This window comes from Vipera berus (genome assembly GCF_964194415.1).
Source record: "Vipera berus genome assembly, chromosome: Z".
NCBI lineage: Eukaryota > Metazoa > Chordata > Lepidosauria > Squamata > Viperidae > Vipera > Vipera berus.
In genome coordinates this window covers 29,015,743-29,040,405 of record NC_138205.1, presented here as the reverse complement: position 1 = coordinate 29,040,405, position 24,663 = coordinate 29,015,743, and the positions used below count along the sequence as shown (strand labels likewise).

Sequence of the window (24,663 nt, the reverse complement as noted above, 5' to 3'; positions counted from 1 at the left end):
CCACATTTCCCTATAGCAGAATCAATGATTTAAAGACAAGGTCACCTGATGCTACACACATTCTTGCCCCAAAACCCACTGCAGATTTTACCCACCCTTAATAAGTTCATGCTGTGCAGCAGCACTCTGAAGAATGAAGAAATATAGTGAGCTAGGTGCCCTGATTCAAATGGGATGTATTTGACTCAAGAAATAATTCCATAAAACTGGGCACAATTTCATAACATCATGATCTACTGGAATAAAAATTAGTTTCAGTAATTTGAAATAAAAATAGAGTCCTCCTTCCACTTCTACTCCCTTGTGAATTAGTAAACAGGTCCCTTGGGTTAGGGACCTGTTACTTTTATACTCCAAAGAGTGCCTACAAATGACATGAAATCATAAATGGTTGTAATAATATTTCAGCTGGCTCAAAAAGCAGAAAACCTAAATGTCATTTGAAATAGATTTGATTCAAGTGGCTTGCAGTTGCCTTCTTCCTTTTTTTAATTCTGCAATTGAATCTACAGATTGGTATTCCCTACCTTCATAGTCCCCATTCAAGTATCTACTGTGCTCAACCTTATTTAATTCCAAGACAGATAAAAATGGTTAAAAACAATCATAAATTGCTGGAAAAGAGCAGCAAATACATTTTTTTCAATGCACTTTCGAAGCTCAGCGTGCCTCCTACAGTGTTTCAGCTTTTGCCCTAACCCTCCCTCCTTTCCCTGTGGTTCCTTACCGTCTGGTGCAGATCAGGAATACCAATTCGGAAGACCATCATACTGAAGTGAGCGTCCTCAGGTACTGACATGGAGCAATTGTGGGCAGGGTTAGCAGGACTGGCCGGGGGGCTGGGCCCCTCGTGGGAGCTCTCTGAGCCCGACTCCCCTTCGGGGCACTGGGAGAAGTGCTCCTCCTCCTCCGCGCTCGATTCGGGGCTCTGGGGCATCATCAGAGGTGCTGGGCACCATCACTGGCTGCACTGCAAGGATGAGGAGAGAAGAAAGATACAAAGGTTTTTCCATGGAGGAGAGCAACAAGGGATATATTACAAACAGCAGGTGGGACCCAGGAACATATACAATGATAGCCTCCCCATCCCAGAGTTATAAGACGCCTTCTTCTAAAATACACCTACAGTGAGGGGAAAAATTATTTGATTCCCCCTGCTGATTTTGTACGTTTGCCCACCGACAAAGAAATGATCAGTCTATAATTGTAAGGGTAGGTTCACTTTAACAGTGAGAGACAGAATAACAACAAAAAGATCCAGAAAAAATGCATTTCAAAAAAGTTATCAATTGCATTTTAATGTGTGAAATAAGTATTTGATCCCCTATCAGTCAGCAAGATTTCTGGCTCCCAGGTGTCTTTTATACAGGTAACGAGCTGAGATTAGGAGCATTCCCTTAAAGCAGACATGTCAAACTCGCGATGTCATGTGACATCCCACGATATATCGGAGCTTTTTCCCCACTGCCGGCAATGGGGTGGGCGCAGTTTCGTTGCGACGCGTCTGGCCTGCGGGCCGGCAGTTTGACACCCCTGCCTTAAAGGGAGTGCTCCTAATCTCAGCTTGTTACCTGTATAAAAGACACCTGTCCACAGAAGCAATCAATCAATCAACCAGTTCCCAAACTTTCCACTATGGCCAAGACCAAAAAGCTATCCAAGGATGTCAGGGACAAGACTGTAGACCTACACAAGACTATCGCCAAGCAGCTTGGTGAGAAGGTGACAACAGTTGGTGTGATTATTCGCAAATGGAAGAAACAAAAATAACTGTCTATCTCCCTCAGTCTGGGGCTCCATGCAAGATCTCACCTTGTAGAGTTTCAATGATCATGAGAACGGTGAAGAATCAGCCCAGAACTACACGGGAGGATCTTGTCAATGATCTCAAGGCAGCTGGAACCGTAGTCACCAAGAAAACAATTGGTAACTACGCCGTGAAGGACTGAAATCCTGCAGCGCCTGCAAGGTCCCCCTGCTCAAGAAAGCACATGTAAAGACCCATCTGAAGTTTGCCAATGAACATCTGAATGATTCAGAGCAGAACTGGGGGGATGTGTTGTGGTCAGATGAGACCAAAATCGAGGTCTTTGGCATCAACTCAACTAGCCATGTTTGGAGAAGAAGGAATGTTGCCTATGACCCCAAGAACACCCTCCCCACTGTCAAACATGGAAACATTATGCTTTGGGGGTGTTTTTCTGCTAAGGAGACAGGACAACTTCACATATCAAAGGGATAATAGACGGGGCCATGTACCATCAAATCTTGGATGAGAAGCTCCTTCTCTCAGCCAGGGCATTGAAAATGGGTCATGGATGGCTATTCCAGCATGACAATGACCCAAAACATATGGCCAAGGCAACAAAGGAGCGGCTCAAGAAGCACATTAAGGTGCTAGAGTGGCCTAGCCAGTCTCCAGACCTTGAGCCACTCCCATAGAAAATCTGCGGAGGGAGATGAAGGTTCAAGCTGCCAAATGTCAGCCTTGAAACTTTAATGACTTGGAGGGGATCTGCAAAGAGGAGTGGGACAAAATCTCTCCTGAGATGTGTGCAAACCTGGTGGCCAACTACAAGAAATGTCTGGCCTCTGTGATTGCCAGCAAGAGTTTTTCCAAGTCTTGTTTTGCGAAGGGGTCAAATACTTATTTCACTCATTAAAATGCAAATCAATTTATAACTTTTTTGAAATGCGTTTTTGTGGAATTTTTTTGTTATTCTGTTTCTCACTGTTAAAATAAACCCGTCATTACAATTATAGACTGGTTATTTCTCTGTCAGTGGGCAAACACACAAAATCAGCAAGGGATCAAATAATTTTTTTCTCTCACTGTATGCACACTTACTTGTGACATCTTCATAGACTGCAGTGCTAATAAAGCATTTAAATCAAACAGGCCCAGAGCAAAACACCCATGCACACCCAAATAAAACCTCAGGCAAGTCTAGTACAAAGTCATCCTTTATGCTGTCGTAAATAAGCACAAATATTAAAGGTTATGTTGATTTAAAAAAAATAAAGGCACAGCAAGGTCATCCATGCTGTTTTGCTGGCCTAGGGTGAATGCTAATTGTGCCACCCACCCACATCTTATTCTGCGTAGGAGGCAGATTTGGTTTTCTCCTTAAGGAGTTTCCCAGATTGTGACTTGCTTTCTCTGCTCAGTACTAGGAAATGGGAATTTCCAGTTTTACAACTATGCAACAATGGGAGAAAAAAGATCTGAGATCAGTAAAACCTAATTTCTTCATTAATCGAGATAATGCCAAGTAACTAAATCAGCCTTTCACAGTGTGGTGCTTACCAGGTGTAACAGACTGCAAGGCCCATCAAATTCAGCCAACTAAGAAGTACATGACTGGGAGAAGGCTGACAAATGTGATGTGCTGAATACTGGAAAAGTTTCGAGGGAATGGTAGCAATTGCTACTTCAATATAGCAAGCTGTCAACATGTAATGTAATGCATGTAATGAGCTTTTCACACTGTGCAGGGTATGACTATCAGCACCTGGTCTCACAATAATGGATTCACACAAGCATATAGGAGGGGGGGAAAGTGGTTTGTATGTATTCAAGTATGCTTCCCAAGCAGTTTATAGAAAACTTGTTCAGACACAAAGTGCTATAATAAACATCACTCTGAAAAACATACAAAAATCTCACCTGATCAGTCTAGCACATCTCAGATTCAGTTATTAATTTTGATTTATAGCTTAGAAAGAAGTCATCCTGCCCTTCCATTCCCTTTTGTCTTTTAGATTTCTTCCTTTCGTTCTGATTGCACATCTGTTTTGTTCTGTGTCTACCAACTTTTTCCCCCCTGTGCTGTCCCCATAAGAGTGGCAAGTATAAAAACCCCATCACAAGCTATTCCCAATCACACGCCAATCAAATTCCCTCTCATATCTCTTCCACCTCCATCCCATTCTCCTTCTCTGACTTTTCATGCTCTGTGTCCCAGTTCCAGCTGGCCCCAAGGCCTATGTAATCTGGAAATAAGCAGCACGTAATGTCCCAGAAAGTGTAACAAGACCTGGAATGACTGCCCTACTTCTGACACTAGCCCAAAAGGCTATTAATTAGCCCAAAAGGACATTGTCATTCCTCCAATTTCAGACAGACAAATATACTACAAGGTGGAGGGAAACATAGCTCAAAGGATGAACGTGAAGTCTGAGAAAGTTCCAATTTTAAGCATTTCCAGGCACTTGCTTAAAATGATGGAGAAGTGTTGCCAATTGGAAAAAGAAAATTTGGGACTAAATGGGCAAATAATCTGAGTTAGAATAAGGCAATTTTGATATCTGATAAATTATTGCCCAAGAGAGAGTTCCTTGTTTGATAACACACATCAGATCACGCCCTCTGTGGCCATGACCTTAGAGACTCATAGATTACTAGCTGTTTCTGAAGCACCAGTGATTGCTGTGATTGAACAGAACACATCAAGAAAGAACAAAGAGAATAAACACCCTGACAGTCAAAGAAAAAAGAACTCTCCACAAAGCCAAGTGGAGAAAGACAGATGATTGAACAGTGCTAGTGTAGTGCTTCCTATTCTTTATACACTGTGTAAAGCTTTAATACCAAAGATGTTTTGGAGTATTAGTAACAGTGATGACCCATGATATCAGTGTAAGAACAGTAAACAATGTGTTTTAATAGCATCTAGGTCAGTGTTTCTCAATATCAGCAACTCTCAGATGTGTGGACTTCAACAACCAGAATTCTCCAGCCAGTACTAGTTGGAGAATTCTCAGAATTGAAGTCCACATATTTTAAAGATGTTGAGATTGAGAAACTCTGATGTGGGAAAGGTCTCAAATTTGTTCCATTACTGGTAGGTATGGAACAAAAAGGCACACAAGAATGTCAGACTCTCTTGGAAAGAAGTTGAGCGATTCTCTAGTTCAAAGTAAGGAACTGTACTGTTTGTTGCTTTTCCACTGAAGAAAAGGTAAAATGTATCCATGGCCTCCACATTCATATAAATTGAATGAATGTATAAATAAATACTTATATTTCAGAAGACATTTAAGAATTTTTTCTTTTAAATCCTTCAACTTTCACTGAACAAGGGCCATATTGCAGAAGATACTTTTTGGCAGAAGCTGTCATTTTAGCTGTGAACTGTCACAGCATGATAGCAGAGAGAGATCCAAGTAAAGAATCGAATAGATATATCAAACAAAAAACAACAACAAAAAAAGAAGACTTAAAGTACTTCTCTCTCTGCATGCTTTAGCAGGCTTTAGTAGGCTTTAGCACGTGATCACACACACACAAACACACACACACACACACAGAGAGCTATGTATAATTAAAAGAGTCATGGATCATGAAGGGAGCATTTAACATGTTTAGTTAGATTTTGCTCAATCTGATATGCTCCAAATATCTGGCTCTCAACTCCCATTAACTACTCAGTTCATACCAGTCATCTGTTAACAGATAAATAGGAAGAAAAAGAGAAACCCCAAAATGAATTCACAAACTATGCCATTATGAGGTTTATTTCTGGTTTAGGGCAAGAGTTGTCAAATTGCATGGAGCTGTTTGTTACACATTAATAAAGCTGATTTCATTATGTTTGGGTTATAAAACAAAACAACTATAGAACTCACAACTTTGTTAGGCACAATGCCACAAACCTTAGTTTTATTTTATTTTTAGACGGTCCTTTTCACTTTTTGTTTCACATTTTATTTGGATTAAATCAGCTATTTAAAATACCACCAATCTACAGAAAATCCTGGCTTGGCTGTCAGCTGTTCCAGGCAGCAGGTAAAGCCACAGTTGGGTTAGAATTCAACCTACATTTTGCTTGGACTGCCCAGCTGTTAGCACATCCAGATAGAGCAGAAGTTCTAATAACATTCCTGTTTTGTGTGTATAACATACCCTCTCCCCAATTTTGTGCTCGCCTGAAATTTATTGATGATCACTTGGAAGGTTGCAACCCACAGTTTGAGAACACATGGTGTGTTTTCAGCCCAGCTATTGTGGCTTAGCATTTATGAAAACAATCGCTTAGTCAATAAACCATGGATAAAAAGCTGCAACCTAAGAGTGATTTATGAGTACATCCCAAGACAATCATTTATATCTGTATATGTTATACTTCTATCTTTACAAAGAATAGCTTGGGAAACAGCTCGGGTCCCAGCAATCTATGGAATTTTTTAGTCTTATATTCCATTTCTACATATTTTAAAAGTCAGTTCATAAAAAGCAGTATATATTTTTTCTATATATCAGCATTTTTAAATTTTAGTTTCAGGTTTGCCATATATATATATATATATATATATATATATATATATATATATATATATGTGTGTGTGTGTGTGTGTGTGTGTGTGTGTGTGTGTGTGTGTGTGTGTATGTGTGTGTGTGTGTGTGTATATATATATATATATATATATATATATGTATATATATATACTTTTTAACAAAATACTTTTCTATTAGGAAATATTTTTGTGCACTTTTTCTTACTGTTTTACTGAAATGGTGTTCCTTAATCTGCAAAGCAGATCCTGCACCTGCAAAAAAAATGTAGGAAGAAGATGTTTTCTAACTGTTTTGCTTTTTGCATATCTCTTATTTAATGAACTGCATCACAAAAATCTCAGAAGTGCAATCAGTGAATGAGAAGTGCAATTACTGATGAAGAATTGCACTCCTCTTTGCATATTTATTTGGGAACAGCTAATTTAGTAAGTTCCTGCCAAAGTGCACTCTGAATCAAATTCTATTTCATGTTTGAGGTTAGTTTAAGATATTAAAGAGAAACACCATTTTCCTTATGAAACTGCCACTGCCTTATAGAAGAGTGCAATTTTTTTAAAAAATTACAGGACAATGAGTGGTTTAAGCAATATTTTCAGGAGGTGCTAAGAAAGTAATTCACTTCCATCATCTACCTCTCTGTACTATCCTACCAACTTGATAAGTTACTTTATTCCCACAAGTTACCTTACTCCCAGCAATCTTACATTAGTTAATTTAGCCCTCCCTATGCTATCTAATCCCCACATGTAGAGAACCCTTGTAAACCAAGGTTCACATGTGAATGGAAAATACTCATGACTCAACATGCAAGGCTAAGCAAAAATTCTTTGGTCCAATCGGTTGTCAGAATGCAGCCATTATTAGTAGCTATGGAAGCCATTAATATAGTGTGGGTTTTTTCCACTCTGCTCTGAATAACTGCAGGCTTCTGTGAGAATTTGATAGAATTACATGAGATGCCCAAGACAAAATGTTCACTTGAATCTCATCTCTTAGTATGTAGAACTTTAGAGGATTTCTTGACCTAATCTGTAATTCCATTTTCATAAGCAAAAATCCTTAGGCTTAAAAACCAAACATTATGATTTCTATGAGTATTTATTTCCTTTTATCTTTTGTAGGATTTATTGAAGCCAATCAAAAACTGGGCCATGGTGGAGAGACTTCACCCTTGTGTCCTTAAACCATGTTTTGCTGTTTGAGAGAGATAAAATTCTCCAAAGTAGCATGTCCTCTAAAACAGTATTTTTCCAGGGTTTTTTCTTCTTTAACGCCAGGCTAGTGATATTCATACTCATGATTGGATATTGCAGCAAAAAGTGCAAGGTCTTGTTTTGGTCTTAATTTTATGGGGCAACTCTAATCATAACAAAATTGCATTATTAAAACTCTTTTCTCCCAGATATATGATGTCCCTTTTAGGGGCAGGTATGTTGTGAAACTAACGGATGCTGATTCTGCTTGGCTAAATCTAGTGCCATTTATTGAAACTTTCCAGACCAGATAATATTAATTCCCAAGGCTAATAGGAATCAGGGTTATTAGCAGGAACTGCAGACAAAAAACATACATACAAAGTAATGGATTTATGTATTGCATTAAGCTATGCTTTTCTTAACCATGATTTATTAAATACATATAAATAAAAGCAGAACATACTTACCTGTTCTAAGGTTACCATATTTGACCTTTTCAAACAGAAAATGCCCTAGAAAGGTGATTATTTTATCAAATACTCAGGGATGTGGAGAAGGGGATTTATTTTTTGCACTTATATCCTACCTTTTTTCCGAGAGTAAAAGGAAGCCAACAAAGAAATGCTATTCTCACAAAAATTGTCTGAGATCGGCTGGGTAGAGTGAATATATTACCCAGCAAACTCCATAATGAAGTGGAGGACACAATCTTCCAGGTCCAGGTTCAACACAGCTGTACACATCACCCAACATTTAATCACAGAAATATACACAGAGATATTCTTGCTTGTCCTGAACAGTATCTTTTTTGCTGTCTATGACCTAAAGTAGTAGCAAGAACAACCACTGAGGAAGGGGTAGATGTAGGAAAACAAGGAAGAGGACTACATTTTGGACCCAGAAAGGCTGGGGTAGAGGTTGAGGAGGCAGGAAAGATAGAGGCGAATTCCAGCTGGAGATGTGGAAAGTGATGAGAAAGAGAGTAGATAGGCAGCAAAGGGAGCAAGGCTTGGGATAACATGATAACTTTATTGTCACTTTGAATGTACACCAATCGGCATACATCAAAATGAAATTTCGTTGCATACAGCTCTCAAAGGGTCACCACCTCCGATATATACTTCTTGTTCGTGGCCCGCTCAAATTTCACATTGTCCATTTTAGTCTCTAGGGAGTGAATGATGGCACACAGGACAGATGGAAATGGGGCTCCATGTGGATTAACCCTCAGGTTAGCTTGTATTCTGACAACCTCGCCTTCTTTCCTTTTTCTGATCCTGACTCTTCCACCTTTTCCTTAAAGAGGCCTTGCTTCTTTTCGTCCCTGGAGCACGCTGCCGCCGCCACCAACTCCTCCAAAAGCCTCTCTCTCTTCCTCTGGGCCTGCCGACAGCCTCATCCAGTTCCTTCGCTCCATAAGCTCCAGGTCCTCTCCTCCTCTGCCTCCTCTGGAAACAGCCCTGATTTGCAATACAATCCATCACTGGGCCAGCAGTCAGATCTTGCTGCTGGTAGAACAAATTCAAACAGCGCCAACGACTTTTAACAGTCTCACCAACAGTTCCAAAACAACTAGAAACTTGCCATGCGAGCAAAGATTGTCGGTCGTATGTCGTATGTTACCTTAGTTCCACCATGTTGCTCAAACACATTAAAATCTTCCTGATCATGTGGCCTATAGCCCTTACTATCCCTCCCAAAACTATTCGCCTTCAAGAGCCAATGCAGCCGCAGCCATTCCTGGCGCCACCATCTTAGAACAATAAGAGCGAAGCCTCTGCGTACAGGCAGGGGAAGGGGATGGACTGAAGGGGGAGGCAAGAAAAACAAGAAGGAACACAGAGATGGGAGAATAAGCAGGAGTAATAAAGAAGAGCAGATATGTGGGAGAAGGTGGACAGCCAGATAGGGGAGGAAAAGAGTGTTAGGATGAACACAGAAAGAGGCACAAGATTGAAGCTTAGTTTGCTCCATCCTCTTTCAGAAACAAGCAAGCAAATCTAGCCATTTTTCTGCCTTTTAGAGAGTCTCAATAGGGCTGACATTCAAAGTCTTAAGATCAGACTTATCTAGGCAATTATGAATATATGAAAACTCTTGCTAAATCAAACAAATTATAGTACATTATAATATGTGAAGCAAACAAGAGGATATTACTGTGTTGGAACATGGGAGATGAGGTAGAAAGATGCGTATATTCAACATTGGGGCTTTGAAAGCTCTGTTACTTGATCCTTTGAAAATTCTACTTAAATCTAGAAATCAGACCAGGCTAGCATAACAAGTGTTATGGCAACCTTATTCTTGTATTTGTCTAGGTCTGGATGTTCTACTAAGTTTTCCATTATGTCTAAACTGAAAAACAGTGGCTATCGGCTTAGGAACATGCTATGATCCTAAAATATACAGTTCCAAATTGATTATAGATATTGTCTTGTCTCAAACTGGTTAACTAGAATAATACCGTGTTTCCCTGAAAGTAAGACCCAATCTTATATTATTTTTGCCTCCAAAAGAGGCATTAGGTCTTACTTTGGAGTGGTATCTTATATTTTCCATGACAGCTGCCTCACCTCACCGCGGCGGCACCAACAGCCCCATCTAGCAGGAGCCCGCATGGCTGCTGGCCCACTTCTCCTGCGGCCGCTCGTGGCAGGAGGCCACGTGGCACATCACACCACTGCCACTACAAAGAGGTGAGGCAGGAGGGGGAAGGGGTGGAGCTGTTCCACGCGCCCTCCCGTTGCTGTTATAGAGCTTGGCACACCATCACCCAGCTCCTCCCTCTTCCTGAAAGCAAAACATTTCTTCACTAACCTGCTTTCCAGCTCTGGCACATTTCTCTTCTCCTGGAGGGAAACAGAGTTCATGGGACTCAGGAAGGGAATGAAAGGGAGCAAGGAATGGCCTGGCTGGGGGGTACTGCTGAAGGAAGCGGGTACAGGGCACGTGGGGCAGCTCCATCCCCTCCCCCACCTGCCTCACCTTATTGTGGTGGCAATGGCACAATATGTTGTGCAGCCTCCTGCCCCATGGCAGCAGCCAGGTGGGACGGAGTGGGCAGGGTCCTAATTAGGGCTCATTTTTGGAATAGTGCTTATATTAAGCCCACCCCGACAAATCAGGGTAGGTCTTTTTTTCAGGGTGAAGTTTACTTTCGGAGAAACATGGTAATATTCTTGAATAAACAAAATGGGCCTACTTCCCCCATAGAATTGCCTCCCTCCTATGTATAGCACAGATGGTTCATTAAAACTGATCTGACGATGAGTGAAGCTAGAGCTGGGCAGAATCTGCAGCTTTTTCTCTCTGGGTGCCAATTTAGCTCCGTCTTCTCCCTCTCTTTTTCTCTCTTTGCTTCCCTACCAACCACAGCCTAGAAAAACTCAAAGAAATAGTGCAAAACAGGAAGATATGGAAAGACCTGACCCATAGAATCGCCATGAGTCGGACTCGAGTGAGCAGATAACATCATCACTATGGTTCTCTCTAGCTGTGATACACCCATAATTAACTTGATCATAGTTTAGTCAATCAATTAAATCACCTGGGTTTGCTAAGAACAACATCTATCAGTAGGTTCCTGTAAGTGCAGGTGCCGAGATTCAAGCACAGCCTCTTTTGTATGCCTGTCTGTCTCCATCCTGCAGAGTTGATAACTCCACTGATTAATTGTTCTCACTGTCAGGAAATTTTTTCTTAGTTCTAGCTTAGATCTTTCTTTAATGATCATCCACTTGTTACTTCTTTCCTGCCCTCAGGTGCTTTGGAGACTAGGTCGACCTCTTCTTTGTGACAACCCCTCAAGTACTGGTAGACAGTTATCATATGTCCCTAGCTACTCTTTCTCTTCGTTAGGCTGGACTGCACTACCTTTCTCTAGCATGGCTTCAAGGAGGTTGAAACATCCCATTTTTCTTTCATAGTTTCATGTTATGTCTAAACTCTTGACTAGGCTACCATATCTGGATGGGAAAAATCCAGCCAATCATTAAAAAATAACCAAGAATTTTATGTACTGCCATTTAGCAACCATCTGAATGTCTGCAGCTGATATTTGAGTGTCCTCAACTATGGTTATTCAGCTATCTGCTCTCTGAGCACCAGAGGGCCCCAAGAACAAAGGAATTGAGGCAACTTGGGATTTATGCTTTTGTTCAAGGAAAGGTAACTGCTGTCCATTTATTTTATTACATTTATAAACTCTGACATTGCTTGCTAGAAACTGAATCTCATGAGGACAGTCTCTTAAGTAAATGTTCTAAATGTGATAATTCTGCAGAAACTAACAAATTTTGTTCTTCTGTTCTGATAAGGAAGTCAGGAGATACTAAAATAGAATTCAAGTAGAAAATGTGACAAAGATCAAATTGTGGGCAGAAACTAAGACATCAGTTCCAAAAAATCACATTGGAAAGTGAATTCGGGGGATCCTCTCATGCATATTTTGAGGCTGCAAGAAGAAGGATAGAAGGAAAAATTTCTGTTCAATGATTACTCATTTTTTCTCAAAATATAGAATCTTGACAGATCATACTTTCACCAAACAACCATTGCACAGAAAAAGCAGGGACTAAAATAAAATCCAGCAATAAGGCATAAATTAAAGAGGGGGCATTTTAGAAAAAAGATAAGCAGCAATGTTCAGATACATAAAACTATTTTTTATTGATCAATTGCTATAGTATAATTTTGTTTTTATTCTATTGTACAGTTTTATAAATATTTAGGACAAAACAGGAAAAAGTAGGGTTGTGAAGATTATAAGAATAATAAACTACCCATAGGGGTGAATTTACCTTTGCATTATGCAAGTTACCTGATTTTGGCTTTGCATAATACATGAGCCCTGGCAATGTGTGTTGTTTAAACTAACTACTATGGTTTATTCAGTAAACCACTTTTAAAACTTTAGTTTTACAATGTTGCTGTAGCTGGATGCTACAGCTGCCATAACCAGGTGGTTATATATTATTCTAAGTTATAATGTGTTTTGTTTGGTTATGATGTAATGTTATATGAACTCAGTTATGCAATAAACCATGATTAACTAATCTATGACTTGGGATACTGTGTGAATGCAAACCGTCATTTTTTTACTGGATTATTTCACATAAAACTTTCCAATTTTTCATAAATTATTCTCCCTTTCCATCATATATATTGTTATTCCAGGCTTCCTATAAATTTAGATAGATCCAGATGCTTAGTGCTTAACTTGATTATGAATTATCCCATTTTCTGGGTCTCAGACTTTAAGCCAGGAAAAAAACCCTAAATTAACATGTACACGTTTAGCCTCTTATGGATATATAGCCAATATATCATTTTAAGCATTCAATGTGAAAGAAATAGTGGGAATAAATGTTTAGAAAATAAAACTACATAGTGACTCCCTGGCTTTGGTATTAAAAGCGTCAACAGTAGGCACAATTGCTTATCTGGACAGCATCTGAAAGACACATCTGCACAGGGGAAGCCAATTGTTTGTGGGCACTAGGCTGAGGAAACTTCTGCAGTTCCATGACACTAATCTCATTTCTAAATATTAGGGAGCTGCAGAAGCCCCATGAACCTCCATGTCCATTCCCAGGTATTTCAGTCAATAAGAAAGAACATTTAAGTTTGCGTGTCCCTTTAAATCAGAAGTGGCATCTTTCTAAAAACTTGAGATGACTAGAAATGATTCAAGCTATCCACTGACACCTCCCCCCAACCCCACTGTGGTGCCAGAAGAGCTGTACGCTTGGGGGCAAAACAGCAGGCCCTGTGAACCTGTAGGCACAGGTGGGTCTTCCAAATACTGCAAGCTGGGCTGGTTTGGACGTAGGTCGCTAGAAGCAGAAATGGAGATGCTGGGGATTGGATGAACGAGGCAGGTAAAAGCATGGAAAGACATTTGGAAAACAGCACTAAGGAAGGGAAGGTTGGTCTCTCTGATTTAGTGTGTGCTGGTTAAGTGAGAGAGATTGAAAGACAATGTAAGTAGGTGTTAGGTGTCTGATCTTGACAGACAAAGAAGTGAGTCAACTGAGGTGACTGGAACCTTTATATTTCTGAAGAGGTGGTATACAAAATGTTTAAACCAGGTTGATTAAACACCTAGAAACTGTACAGCATATGAAGTTTGGTTAATTTTTAACCATGACTACTTTGTTGAGGCTTAGCATGTTTTTTAATTCACTCTATTTTGGCAATAAGGGACGCGGTGGCTCAGTGGGTTAGGACGCTGAGCCTGTCGATCAGAAGGTCGGCAGTTTGGCGGGTCGAATCCCGAGTGCCGCGTAACAGAGTGAGCGCCTGTTACTCGTCCCAGCTTCTGCCAACCTAGCAGTTCGAAAGCAGGTAAAAATGCAAGTAGAAAAATAGGGACCACTACGGTGGGGAGGTAACAGCGTTCTGTGCTCCTTTGGCATCTAGTCATGCCGGCCACATGACCATGGAGACGTCCTCGGACAAACGCTGACTCTTCGGCTTTGAAACGGAGATGAGCACCGGCCCCTAGAGTCAGAAATGACTAGCACGCATGTGCGGGGGAACCTTTACCTTTACATTTTGGCAATGTTTCAATGGCATGCATATTAATACTTGATCACCTGATAAAGTTACACAAACTTGGATTTTTTGAAATATAAATTGGCAGCACAGATTATCTTTAAAGAATTTCATTGTATTCTATTTTTAACATTGTTATATTCTGTTGTATTATTGTGGTCCTCCACAGGGTTCAGGATTTCTGTTGCTAAGCAAGGCAGTTATTAAGTGAATCACATCTGATTTTACCACTTTTTTGTCAAGGTTGTTAAGTGAATCACTGCAGCAGTTGTTAAACTAATTGCACTTCCCCCACTGACTTTGCTTGTCGGAAACTGGCTGGGAAGATCACAAATGATGATCAATTGACCCTGGAACACTGCAACCATTGTAAATACATACCAGTTGCCAAGGTCCAAATTTTAATCATGTGATTGTGGAGATGCTGTGGCAATTCTAAGTACGTGCTGGTCATGAGTCATCTTTTTCAGTTCTGCTGTAACTTTGAGCAGTTGCTAAACGAGGTCTACCTGTAACTAGAGAAAATGCCTGGAATTTTGGGGATGAGGCAAGTTTTGAGTTTTATTAAATAAAAACATTTCATAAATGTTATATCCAACAGCCCAGTGCGCACACGAGAGATATGATCCTGAAAGAGGGATCAAAGCTGAGGATTTGTTTTGATTTTCAGATTTTTGGTCAAGTTATTTATTATTTATTTATTTATTATTGGGACTTATATGCCGCCCTATCTCCCGAAGGACTCAGGGCGGCTAACAACAATAAAACACAATAATACAAATGTTTTTAAAAAGATTAAACTAACAAGCCCCAGTGATAAAATATTAAAAACATTTTTTAAAAAACCCATCGTTAGACCAGGTCAGCCTGATGGAAAAGAAATGTTTTAAGGCCGCGACGAAAGGACTGGAGATCCAGGGCCATCCGGAGCTCAAGGGGAAGCTGATTCCACAGGGCAGGTGCCCCCACAGAGAAGGCCCTCCCCCTGGGGGTCGCCAGCCGACATTGTCTAGCCGACGGCACCCTGAGGAGGCCCTCCCTGTGTGAGCGCACCAGGCGATGGGAATTCGTTCCTGGCAGCAGACGGTCCTGCAAATATCCCGGGCCTAAGCCATGTAGGGCTTTATAGGTACGAACCAGCATCTTAAATCTCACCCAGAGGGCAACTGGTAACCAATGCAGCTCATGCAGGAGGGGTGTAATATGGGAGTATCAGGATACTCCCATCACAACCCGTGCGGCCGCATTCTGCACCAGCTGGAGTCTCCGGGTGGTCTTCAAGGGCAGCCCCATGTAGAGAGCATTGCAGTAATCTATACGGGAGGTAATGAGCGCATGAGTGACCGTACGTAGAGCATCTCGGTCCAGATAGGGGCGGAACTGGCACACCAGGCGAACCTGGGCAAAAGCCCCCCTGGCCACAACTCCTATATGATCTTCAAAACTGAGTCGTGTATCCAGGAGGATGCCTAAGTTGCACGCCCTATCAACGGGAGGTAACACCTCTCCTCCCATAACCAAAGATGGAACCTCTTGGACTAAATGAGATTCTGGTACATAGAGCCACTCAAGTCTTGGCCGGGTTGAGCTGGAGCCTGTTCTTCCCCATCCAGATTCGTACCACTTCCAGGCAGCGGGACATCACATCGAGGGCATCACTGGGTTGGTTCGGGGTGGAGATGAAAAGCTGGGTATCATCAGCATATTGATGATACCTCACCCCGAAACCATGGATGATCTCGCCCAGTGGCTTCATATAGATGTTGAACAGGAGGGGAGAGAGGACCGACCCCTGGGGCACCCCACAACTAAGGGGCCTCAGGGTTGACCTCTGCCCTCCTGCCAACACCGTCTGCGAATGGTGCGAGAGGTAGGAGAACCACCGTAAAACGGTGCCTCGCACTCCCAACCCCCCAAGACGTCGCAGCAAGATACCATGGTCGATGGTATCAAAAGCTGCAGAGAGATCTAATAGGACCAGGACAGAGGAATAACCCCTATCCCGGGACCGCCAGAGATCATCCACCAGTGCAACCAATGCTGTCTCCGTGCTGTACCCGGGCCTGAAAACCAATTGGTACGGATCCAGATACTCAGTTTCCTCCAGGACCAAAGGGAGATGCCATGCCACCACGCTCTCAACAACCTTCACAAGAAAGCGAAGGTTGGAGACAGGACGAAAGCTATATAAAATAGCTGGATCCAAGGCAGGTTTCTTGAGGAGGGGCCTCACCACCGCCTCCTTCAAGGCGGCAGGGAAGCACCCCTCACTCAAGGAAGCATTAATAACTGCCAGGAGCCAGCCTCGTATAACCTCCCGAGCCACATAAACCAGCCAGGAGGGACACAGGTCCAAAAGACACGTGGCAGCACTTAATCTCCCCATGATCCTGTCCACTACATCTGGAGTCACAGGATCAAACTCCTCCCAAATATTATTGGCCAAACCCGTCGCTTCCCCCTCGTCAGATACTGCCCAGTTGGAGTCCAGACCAGCCCGAATTTGAGCGATTTTATCCAGCAGATGCTGACTAAAATCCTTGGCCCGTCCCTGCAAGGGGTCCTCCCCCGTCCTGATTTAAAAGGGAACAGGTCACCCTAAACAGGGCGGACGGGCAGTTACAGTATCTGCGGACGCAATGAGGGCGGCGAAGTGAGCCCACTTCGCCGGCTTCATTGCCACAAGGTAAGTTCTAGTAAAGGATCTTAACTGTGTTTGGTCAGATTCGGACCAACTGGACCTTCAAATGCTCTCTAGGCCCCTCCTCCAGCACTTCATCTCTTCATTTGCCTTTTATTTTCATGACTTGCTTTTTTGTGAGATGGGCTTGCCTTTTAGAATGCAGTACTGCAAGGCTAATTCTACTGACTTCCGGCTGCCTAAGTTCAGCAGTTCGATCCTCACTGGCTCAAGGTTGACTCTGCCTTCCATCCTTCTGAGTTCAGTAAAATGAGGACCCAGATTGTTGGGGGCGGGGAGCAATATGTTGATTCTGTAAACCGCTTAGAGCAGGGCTCCTCAACCTTGGCAACTTTAAGACTTGTGGACTTCAACTCCCAGAATTCCTCAGCCAATTCTGGGAGCTGAAGTCCACAAGTCTTAAAGTTGCCAAGGTTGAGGAGCCCTGGCTTAGAGAGGGCTGTAAAGCACTGTGAAGCGGTATATAAGTCTAAGTGATATAGCTATACCTCCATAGGATTTCAGTTAAGAATGGTATCCTCAGTGGTAGTAATTACATTATAGAAATAATATAGTTATTGTAATATAATATAAAAGGTAATCATACATTGACTCAAAAAGTGGGATACTCTTGAGCTAAAGTAAGTCGTGTTCAGTCTACTATTAGCCCATCTCAGAGCTTCTACATCTGGGCTGCAAAACTCTGTTGAACCACCAGATAGCAGCAAAGAGTGTTTTCCATATCTTTTGGCTGTCATCTAATGGTCACCCAGAGGTTTGCAGGCCAAATGTGGTAGTCCTATCCTATCCTAAAAGTAAATGATGAAGTCCCCACAGCCAGAGTGCTGTACCCAGAAGCCTCAGTCATGCGGTGGACTTTCTTCCCTGCTTTCTAGAATATAAGAAAACTTGAGTAAATGGTCTCATGCCAACCATTGCATTAGCTTTGTACTGTTCACTCAGAAAATTAAAATGTTGCTTTCAGAGCAGGTAATGCCAAACAATCCAACAGACATTTATTGGCTTTCCTGACATAAATTTGCTCTGTTTGCATTATGTTTTCTAAACCAGACATCAAAGGTTTCTCATCACCCATCTGGATTTGTAATATAAATGATTAAATAGTTGGGAAAAAGAAGGACGGGCAGGCAAGTTTTTGTAAAGATATGTGTGGAAACTGCAAAAAAATAAAAATAAAAATTGGGCAATTACAACAACAGAATACTCCCCTAAAGAGTGCTGTGTTATTATATGCCATTTACTACTCAGAAGCTTTTAGACTACACCAGAAATAAACATACCAACCCCGTGAAGTAGGCCAATAATGTTATTGTAATTGTCTCTCTGGGAGACACAGTATTTAAGTGGTTGGCTTCACAAAAGCATGCTTTAACCAGGTGAAGGGAAGAACCACCAGCTGTGTTCTCATAAAATTGTTTTTCAAGCTGGGCAACTTTTAAGATGCATTGATTTCAACTCCCAGAATTTAGACAGATAGCATTCTTAAACCTGTCTTAAGTTTAAAGTTGTCTAGTTTGAAAAAGACTTGACTATTGTTTTAAGCTTGATTTATCGGTTATGGCTTAGTATGTTGGGTAAACCCACCTCCTTCGATTACTGTAGCTTACGGTTCAATAATTATTGCAAACACAGGGAATGGGTTAGTTCAGTAACCAGATTATATCTATTCTGTGCACTATTGGGTTAGTTCATACCTTCCATATTCTGTTTGACAGTGCACATTCCCCATCCCTTATCTGAACAAAGCAAAACAGGATGTGTCAAGTTCACTGACTGTGGGTCAGTCTCTGTCCATGTTCTCACACTAACTTGTGGGAAATTAGATGACTCTGCATTTTGGGGAAGCTGAAATGTGCAATGAATGGAGCAAGGATGTGAAATGCACAGGACTATATTATGTACAGGCAGAGTTTGTTTTCTCTTACATTATGTTAAGCCTGTTTTAGGACGCCTATTACAATCTTTGTATATATCTCAAAAAATGTCTCTTCTCAGCATTTCAAAAGCAAATGTAGCACTATCTCAGCAAGTGCTAAGCCATAGGACATATTATGAATGTCTTTGCTTCTTCATGTTTACTCCAAGCAGCTCGGTGAAAAACCCCCCAGACGTTTGGGTTAACTGTTTCCCACAGCTTCTATATCCTGATAATGCCAAATTCACGGTTAAGCTCTTTGTGGCAACTGGAACAGTTGCCAGATGATATAATCTGAAACAGATTAGGATTGTAGATGTGCTCAAAAGGCCTCAAAAGGATAATCAAATCCACAGATAATGGCAATTGTTTGAGATAGTATTGTAATTAGGTTTAATATGAAAGCAAACCATGATTCAGTTAGTTTGGATGTATACTTTGCTCAAACAGTGCAAGGGCAAGATGAGTAGTTTTCCAGCCTATTACTTATTCACCATTTCTAAAATCAGTTACAAGTAGTCCTCAGGCTATGATCATTGTTCAGTGATTTTTCAAAATTTATGAAGGTGCTAAATGAGGGGACGTACAACTGGTCATAGAATTTTCGGCCACCACAGTATCCCCACGGTCACAAGATCATAATTCGGGTGCTTGGCAACCAGCTCTCAAATACAACAATTGCAGCGTCCTGTGGTCACAACTGCCGTTTGCAATCTTCCTGCTGACTCTCCACAAGCAAAGTCAATGGGGAAGCCAGCAGGTGGTCGCAAATTGTTCCTACTGCTGCTGCTGCTTTTTTGCCCACCCATGCCTGCTCGCAGCATCTGCCCAGACTTCAGCATGTGCTGGCCTTCCACTCACCTTGTGTAGTTCCTGTCTGCAACACTCATCCGTACTCCTGCCTGCCATACCTGCAACACCTGTCCTCCTGTTGCTCTCATGTGCCAGCCTGCTTGCCTCTCCCTAAGTCATGGTCATGCAAGGTCTGTGCTTAATGACCCACACAGTCCTGGGATTATAACAGCAACCAGAACTGCCACCACGAAACAATGCAATCACATGATGTTGCGTTTTACAACCACAATGATTAGCAATAGAAATTCTAGATCCAATTTCCATCGTAACCCAAAGGTAGCCTACAATTCCATGGCTTGGTAAAAATCACACATATTTTAAATGGAAGCACGTCTGACCTTTTGCCTAGCTGTGATACACTATGCCAAAATCTCTCAGACAGGTATATTCCCAAATTTGGGTTTTATGAAAGCACTGTGCTAAGCGTGCTTAATTGGCAGAAGTGGTACTTCCGAACAGATCTGGTGGACAAGTGATACAGTTAATAAATACATGGTAAGCCCCTCATCAAAATGAAGCTTAACAGCAAATCTATCCCAGTAATAAGCAAACACAAATTGGATATTCCCCTCGAAGAGTTTAATCTGTTCCTTGTTCAATGGCAAGGTCTGGAGATCTGCCACCAACCATGATTGAAATTTGAAATGGTGAAAGAGTTAGTCCTAACTACTTGCTTGAAAGGTAGATTCAGATTTAATCAGGCTAGAATGGCTGGTGGGTGGTACATGACACAGAAAAGTATCACATGTATTGGTATTACATTCTGTACATCCGGCAATAACTAAACCCAAGTCATCTTCCTCCTTCAACACATTTGTACTTAATGTTAAGGCATGTGCATCATATGCAACACTCCTACACAGCACAAACTACCACAGGGAAGCTTTCTTAAGAAAGTACAGTATGGTTGAAATGGCTGGAAGAAGCTGAGTTCCCTTCTCTGCAAATGGATTTATACAGCACATTCCAGATTAGAATCTGGACAATAGTCTGACTTTCAGTATTCCAGTTACGATCAGCCCCAGCCTCCCATTCCCATCTCTTCCCTGTACTACAACTTGGGCTATTATGCCTAGTCTACAAAAATCCATACCATTGCTAGATGGCAGGGAAAAGTACACATAACTGTAATTCTTTACTGCCATCTAGTGGTTATTTTGATTTTTGCAGCCCAGTTCTACTAGCTAGCCTTACACACTGTGATAGGAAAGCAGAGGAGAAATGTGAAATACAAAATACTCAGAAAGACAGATTTCTTAGACTAGCTATTGAGGCTTTTTTTTTTTGTCGGACAGACCAAAGCTAATACCTCCTATTTTCCAATGGTTTTACAAATTCCTCCAAAGTAGGGTTTCTTTTTCCATGTTTATTGAATGAAGGCTGGAATTTCACAGCACAGTGAGTCATACCTTATGATTTAGGAACCATAACGACTAAGCCAAAATTAAACAGATCACCTTATGGGCTAGCATATTATGTTCATCAGGCCACCCTCAAGAATAGAGGTTTTTTTCACATGTGTGTGACTTACTCATACTGCAAACTTTCTCACAATGACAGTGCAGATCAAGACTGGGATATCAAACCTTAGTAAAAACAAACAAACAAGAAGCCCGTGTACTGAGTGATGTTGAGTCAGTCATTGTCTCTTAGAATTACAGTAAGGAGAGGAACTTTGATAGTTCTGTACATAGGTGAAATATAGGCATGTAGTAAGTAGCAGTCACGGTCTTTTTAAACTACTCGCGTATTCAATTTATAGTTTCCTATTTCAGAGTGTAGCCCTCAAGGTGTTAATGTACAGAATCTCTCTTAGATATTGCTCTCTTCCAGTAATCTTCCACACGATGATCGGAAATATGTAGATTGTCTTTGATTTACAACAGTTCATTTAGCGACCATTCAAAGTTACAACAGCACTGAAAATAGTGACTTATGACCACTTTTCATACTTACGACTGTTGCAGCGTCCTCATAGTCATGTGATCAAAATTCAGACGCTTGGCAACCGATTCATATTTATGACCGTTGCAGTGCCTGGGAGTCATGTGATCACCTTCGGTGACCTCCTGACAAGGAAAGTCAGTGGGGAAGCCAGATTCACTTAACAATCGTTATTAACTTAACTGCAGTGATTCACTTAACAACTGTGTCAAGAAAGGTCATAAAATGGGGCAAAGTTCACTTAACCACTGTCTCACTTAGCAGCAGAAAGTCAAAAGTCAAGGTCTACCTTTATTTTGGTCATCTGGGGTCATAAGTCAGTTCATCTCTGTTCTATTTCATAGGCTGACACAGACAGTTCTGTATTTGAGGGGCTACCAATTCAATACCAGTTTAAAAAGAGAAGAACCATGACAAAGACTAGGATGAAACTGCCTTTGGCCTGAGTTAGTGAACCGATGGGTTTCCCGATCAAGGTCTTTCCGATAATAGTGGGATGTCTGTATTTTTAGTTACACTGAGACTTACTTCTCAATTTGTATTTGGGTGGCTTCCTTTTCAGTGATGTGTGGCTGTGTATTTTTGAACACATACACATTCCTACACAAGTAAGATTTATGCATTCTTATACAATTCTACATTCTTTGTGAAAATCTTTGGGTTTTTTTGAAAAAAATGCAACTAAAAAAATGTATGCACAACGCAAGCCTAGTATATTGCATATTATTGCAAATATTAGGGTCCTAGCATGACCTACTATTGCAACCCCCTTTTTCAATTTCCCCAGAACAGAAGAGGGCATTACCTTTTTGTGTCTGTAAACTCCTTTCCTTAATCATTTAATTATCTTGCAAAACAAGATTGTGTATTTTTGCTCAGAATCTGCTCCAACTGTGCTATTATTGAGGAACAGAAAAATATATCAATTGTTCTTTTTCTAGAATTTGATGAATCTTAATGCTACATTACAGGTAGATTTTTAAAATTCCCAAAAAACAATACATACTTTTTTCTGAATTTCTGCTGTGCATTTTTTTCAGGTAACCATTCCTAATTGACTGTCTTCCTTATACTATTTTCAGCTATGTGTATTTGTCCTAAACAGTAAGTAGTTGGTAGATATTTTACAATAAGAAAACTTTCCCAAAATTCAGAGGAGTCTGAGTTTTGAAGGCAAAATGTGAATCATATAAGTGGTTTGACATAATAGGATAAATCTGTGTTAAAATGCAAATAGAACTAATCTTTCTCTATTCATAGCAGTCACATGAATTTTGGCATGCTGGAAAGAGCAGATGCAAAAGCTCTTTAGATTAGTGTATTATTTTTTTTATTCCTGTGTTCATACATTATGCATATCCCCAAATAGAAAGATAGGTGCAGACATGCTCTAAATTAATTATTCTTATGCATCTGTTGGTTGCAGTGCGCCAACAATTCAAGTGTCTCTAGTCTCATATATTCCCCATTGCCCCCGAAAGAAATGTGCAGACGTAGACAGTTTTTCAACAATTATACCTTTTCATTCTGTAGTGGGGCATAAAAGTATATTTGTGTCATTATGCATGCCATGCATTAGACCCAAGCAGGTTTGCATACCAAATATGACAAGAGAAACAAGAAGAATATCAGAAATACACACTTCACCTGCACATAAGCATGTCCACATATGTTTTATCTTAAGCATGCCTGCATGTATGCTCATATACAGCCTCACAGATTTAGAGCTTTGTGTCTGCAAGTCTGCACAGAGAGACATTCCCGCATACACTGAGCTGGGCATGTGCAGCCCTCTCCTCCACCCCACCCCACTCCACTCCCTCACACCGCAGTAGCTGTTCTCTCTGCACACCCAAAAGAAATACTCTCAGAAGCATGAATCAAAGACTCCGGAGCTAAGAATAGCCAAGCCCAGCTGGGTGGGGGAGAGGCCGCGCACGCGCTGTTTGGAAAACAGCCAGCCTGAGAATGGTGAGATAAAGAAAGGATGGCCTTTTCTACACAGACTCCATCTATACTGGCACTGGGGCGTTTGGGAAAGAAGGTGCACTCTGGACTTTCACAGCTCAGCAAAGAGCTCCATCCAAGGAGTATTTAAAAAGAGAATGACAGACCAATAGATCTGGCAAACAAAGAACATGAAAACGAAGCCAAAAATGACGGAAGGACAAAGGGAGAGAGAATACATACATACATACATCTACCAGTGTATGCCATTGCATAGCAAACACACAGACAAAAATCTGGTACATGAGGAGAGAATGTTATCTATATAGACTGCAGCAGTCAGCTATTTTGGGAATAGAAGCCCAGAGTTCTTTTTAAGCTTCATGCGTGCTTCAATGTGTATGTTGCTTTCTCAGGCTTTTTCATCCCCCTGGTCACGTGCAATATGTGAGAATAGAAGCAAGTGAGGGCAATTCTACCTACGATACATATCTAACCCAGGGGACATCCATCTCCTTTGAGCATGAATACTTTTGTCCTCTCTGTTATGTTGTAATGGTGGGTTTATCTTTTTACTTATGTCTGCCTGCCTATTTTCCTCCTTTCTCTTATGCAATCATCTAGGCACATACTGGTTCACGTGAGATGTCATCCTAGGAAGCAATATGGTCGCTTCAAGACAAATCTTTCAAGTTTAGTCCTTGGAAAGAACCTGGTCTTACAAGAACCTGGACTGCTTCTACTAGTCAGATCTATTTGGGTGATCCTCGGGTGAGTCACTCTTCCGGTTTTTCTAAGTCCTAATTCCCTTATCAATTAAATAAAAATAGGACAAAACAATGTGCTACAAGGCAACTGTGTGGTTCGCAATCCTGTATTTCTCAGGCAACATTAATATTATGTAAGATAAATCTGAAACAAATAGGGATGCTGCAACCTTTCCGCATGCCCAGTGTATAAGAACTGGTCTGGAAGATAAGTACATGGGGAAAACGGGACGGGAGAAGAGGAAGGCTTGCATCCCTTCCACTTGTGATTTTTCTTCTTAAAATAGATACGCAAATACATACTTCTCTAGTTGTGCTTTCTAAGCATGTGACTTCTGCCCGTCACCTTGGCCCAGCTGAATGCACTATCTTCTGCAGTCTTCTAGCCAGGGCTTTTTTTTTTTGGTCATAGAACACTCAGAACGGAGTTCCGGCACCTTTTTTGGATGGAACCTTGTAGGGTTGGCAAGGCGGGTTGTATGACA

At 41.3% G+C, this 24,663-nt stretch overlaps 1 protein-coding gene across 1 annotated transcript in view; it reads right to left on the bottom strand.

Moving 5' to 3' along the window:
* Positions 1 to 937, bottom strand: part of SHANK1 (SH3 and multiple ankyrin repeat domains 1) — a gene marked incomplete at its 5' end in the record, with an annotated part of 68,072 nt that extends 67,135 nt beyond the window's left edge. Inside the window, one exon of the mRNA XM_081344715.1 lies at positions 728 to 937. Within this exon, the coding sequence (XP_081200841.1) occupies positions 728 to 937 (210 nt within the window). The remainder of the gene's footprint in view (positions 1 to 727) is intronic.
* Positions 938 to 24,663: the final 23,726 nt, after the last annotated feature.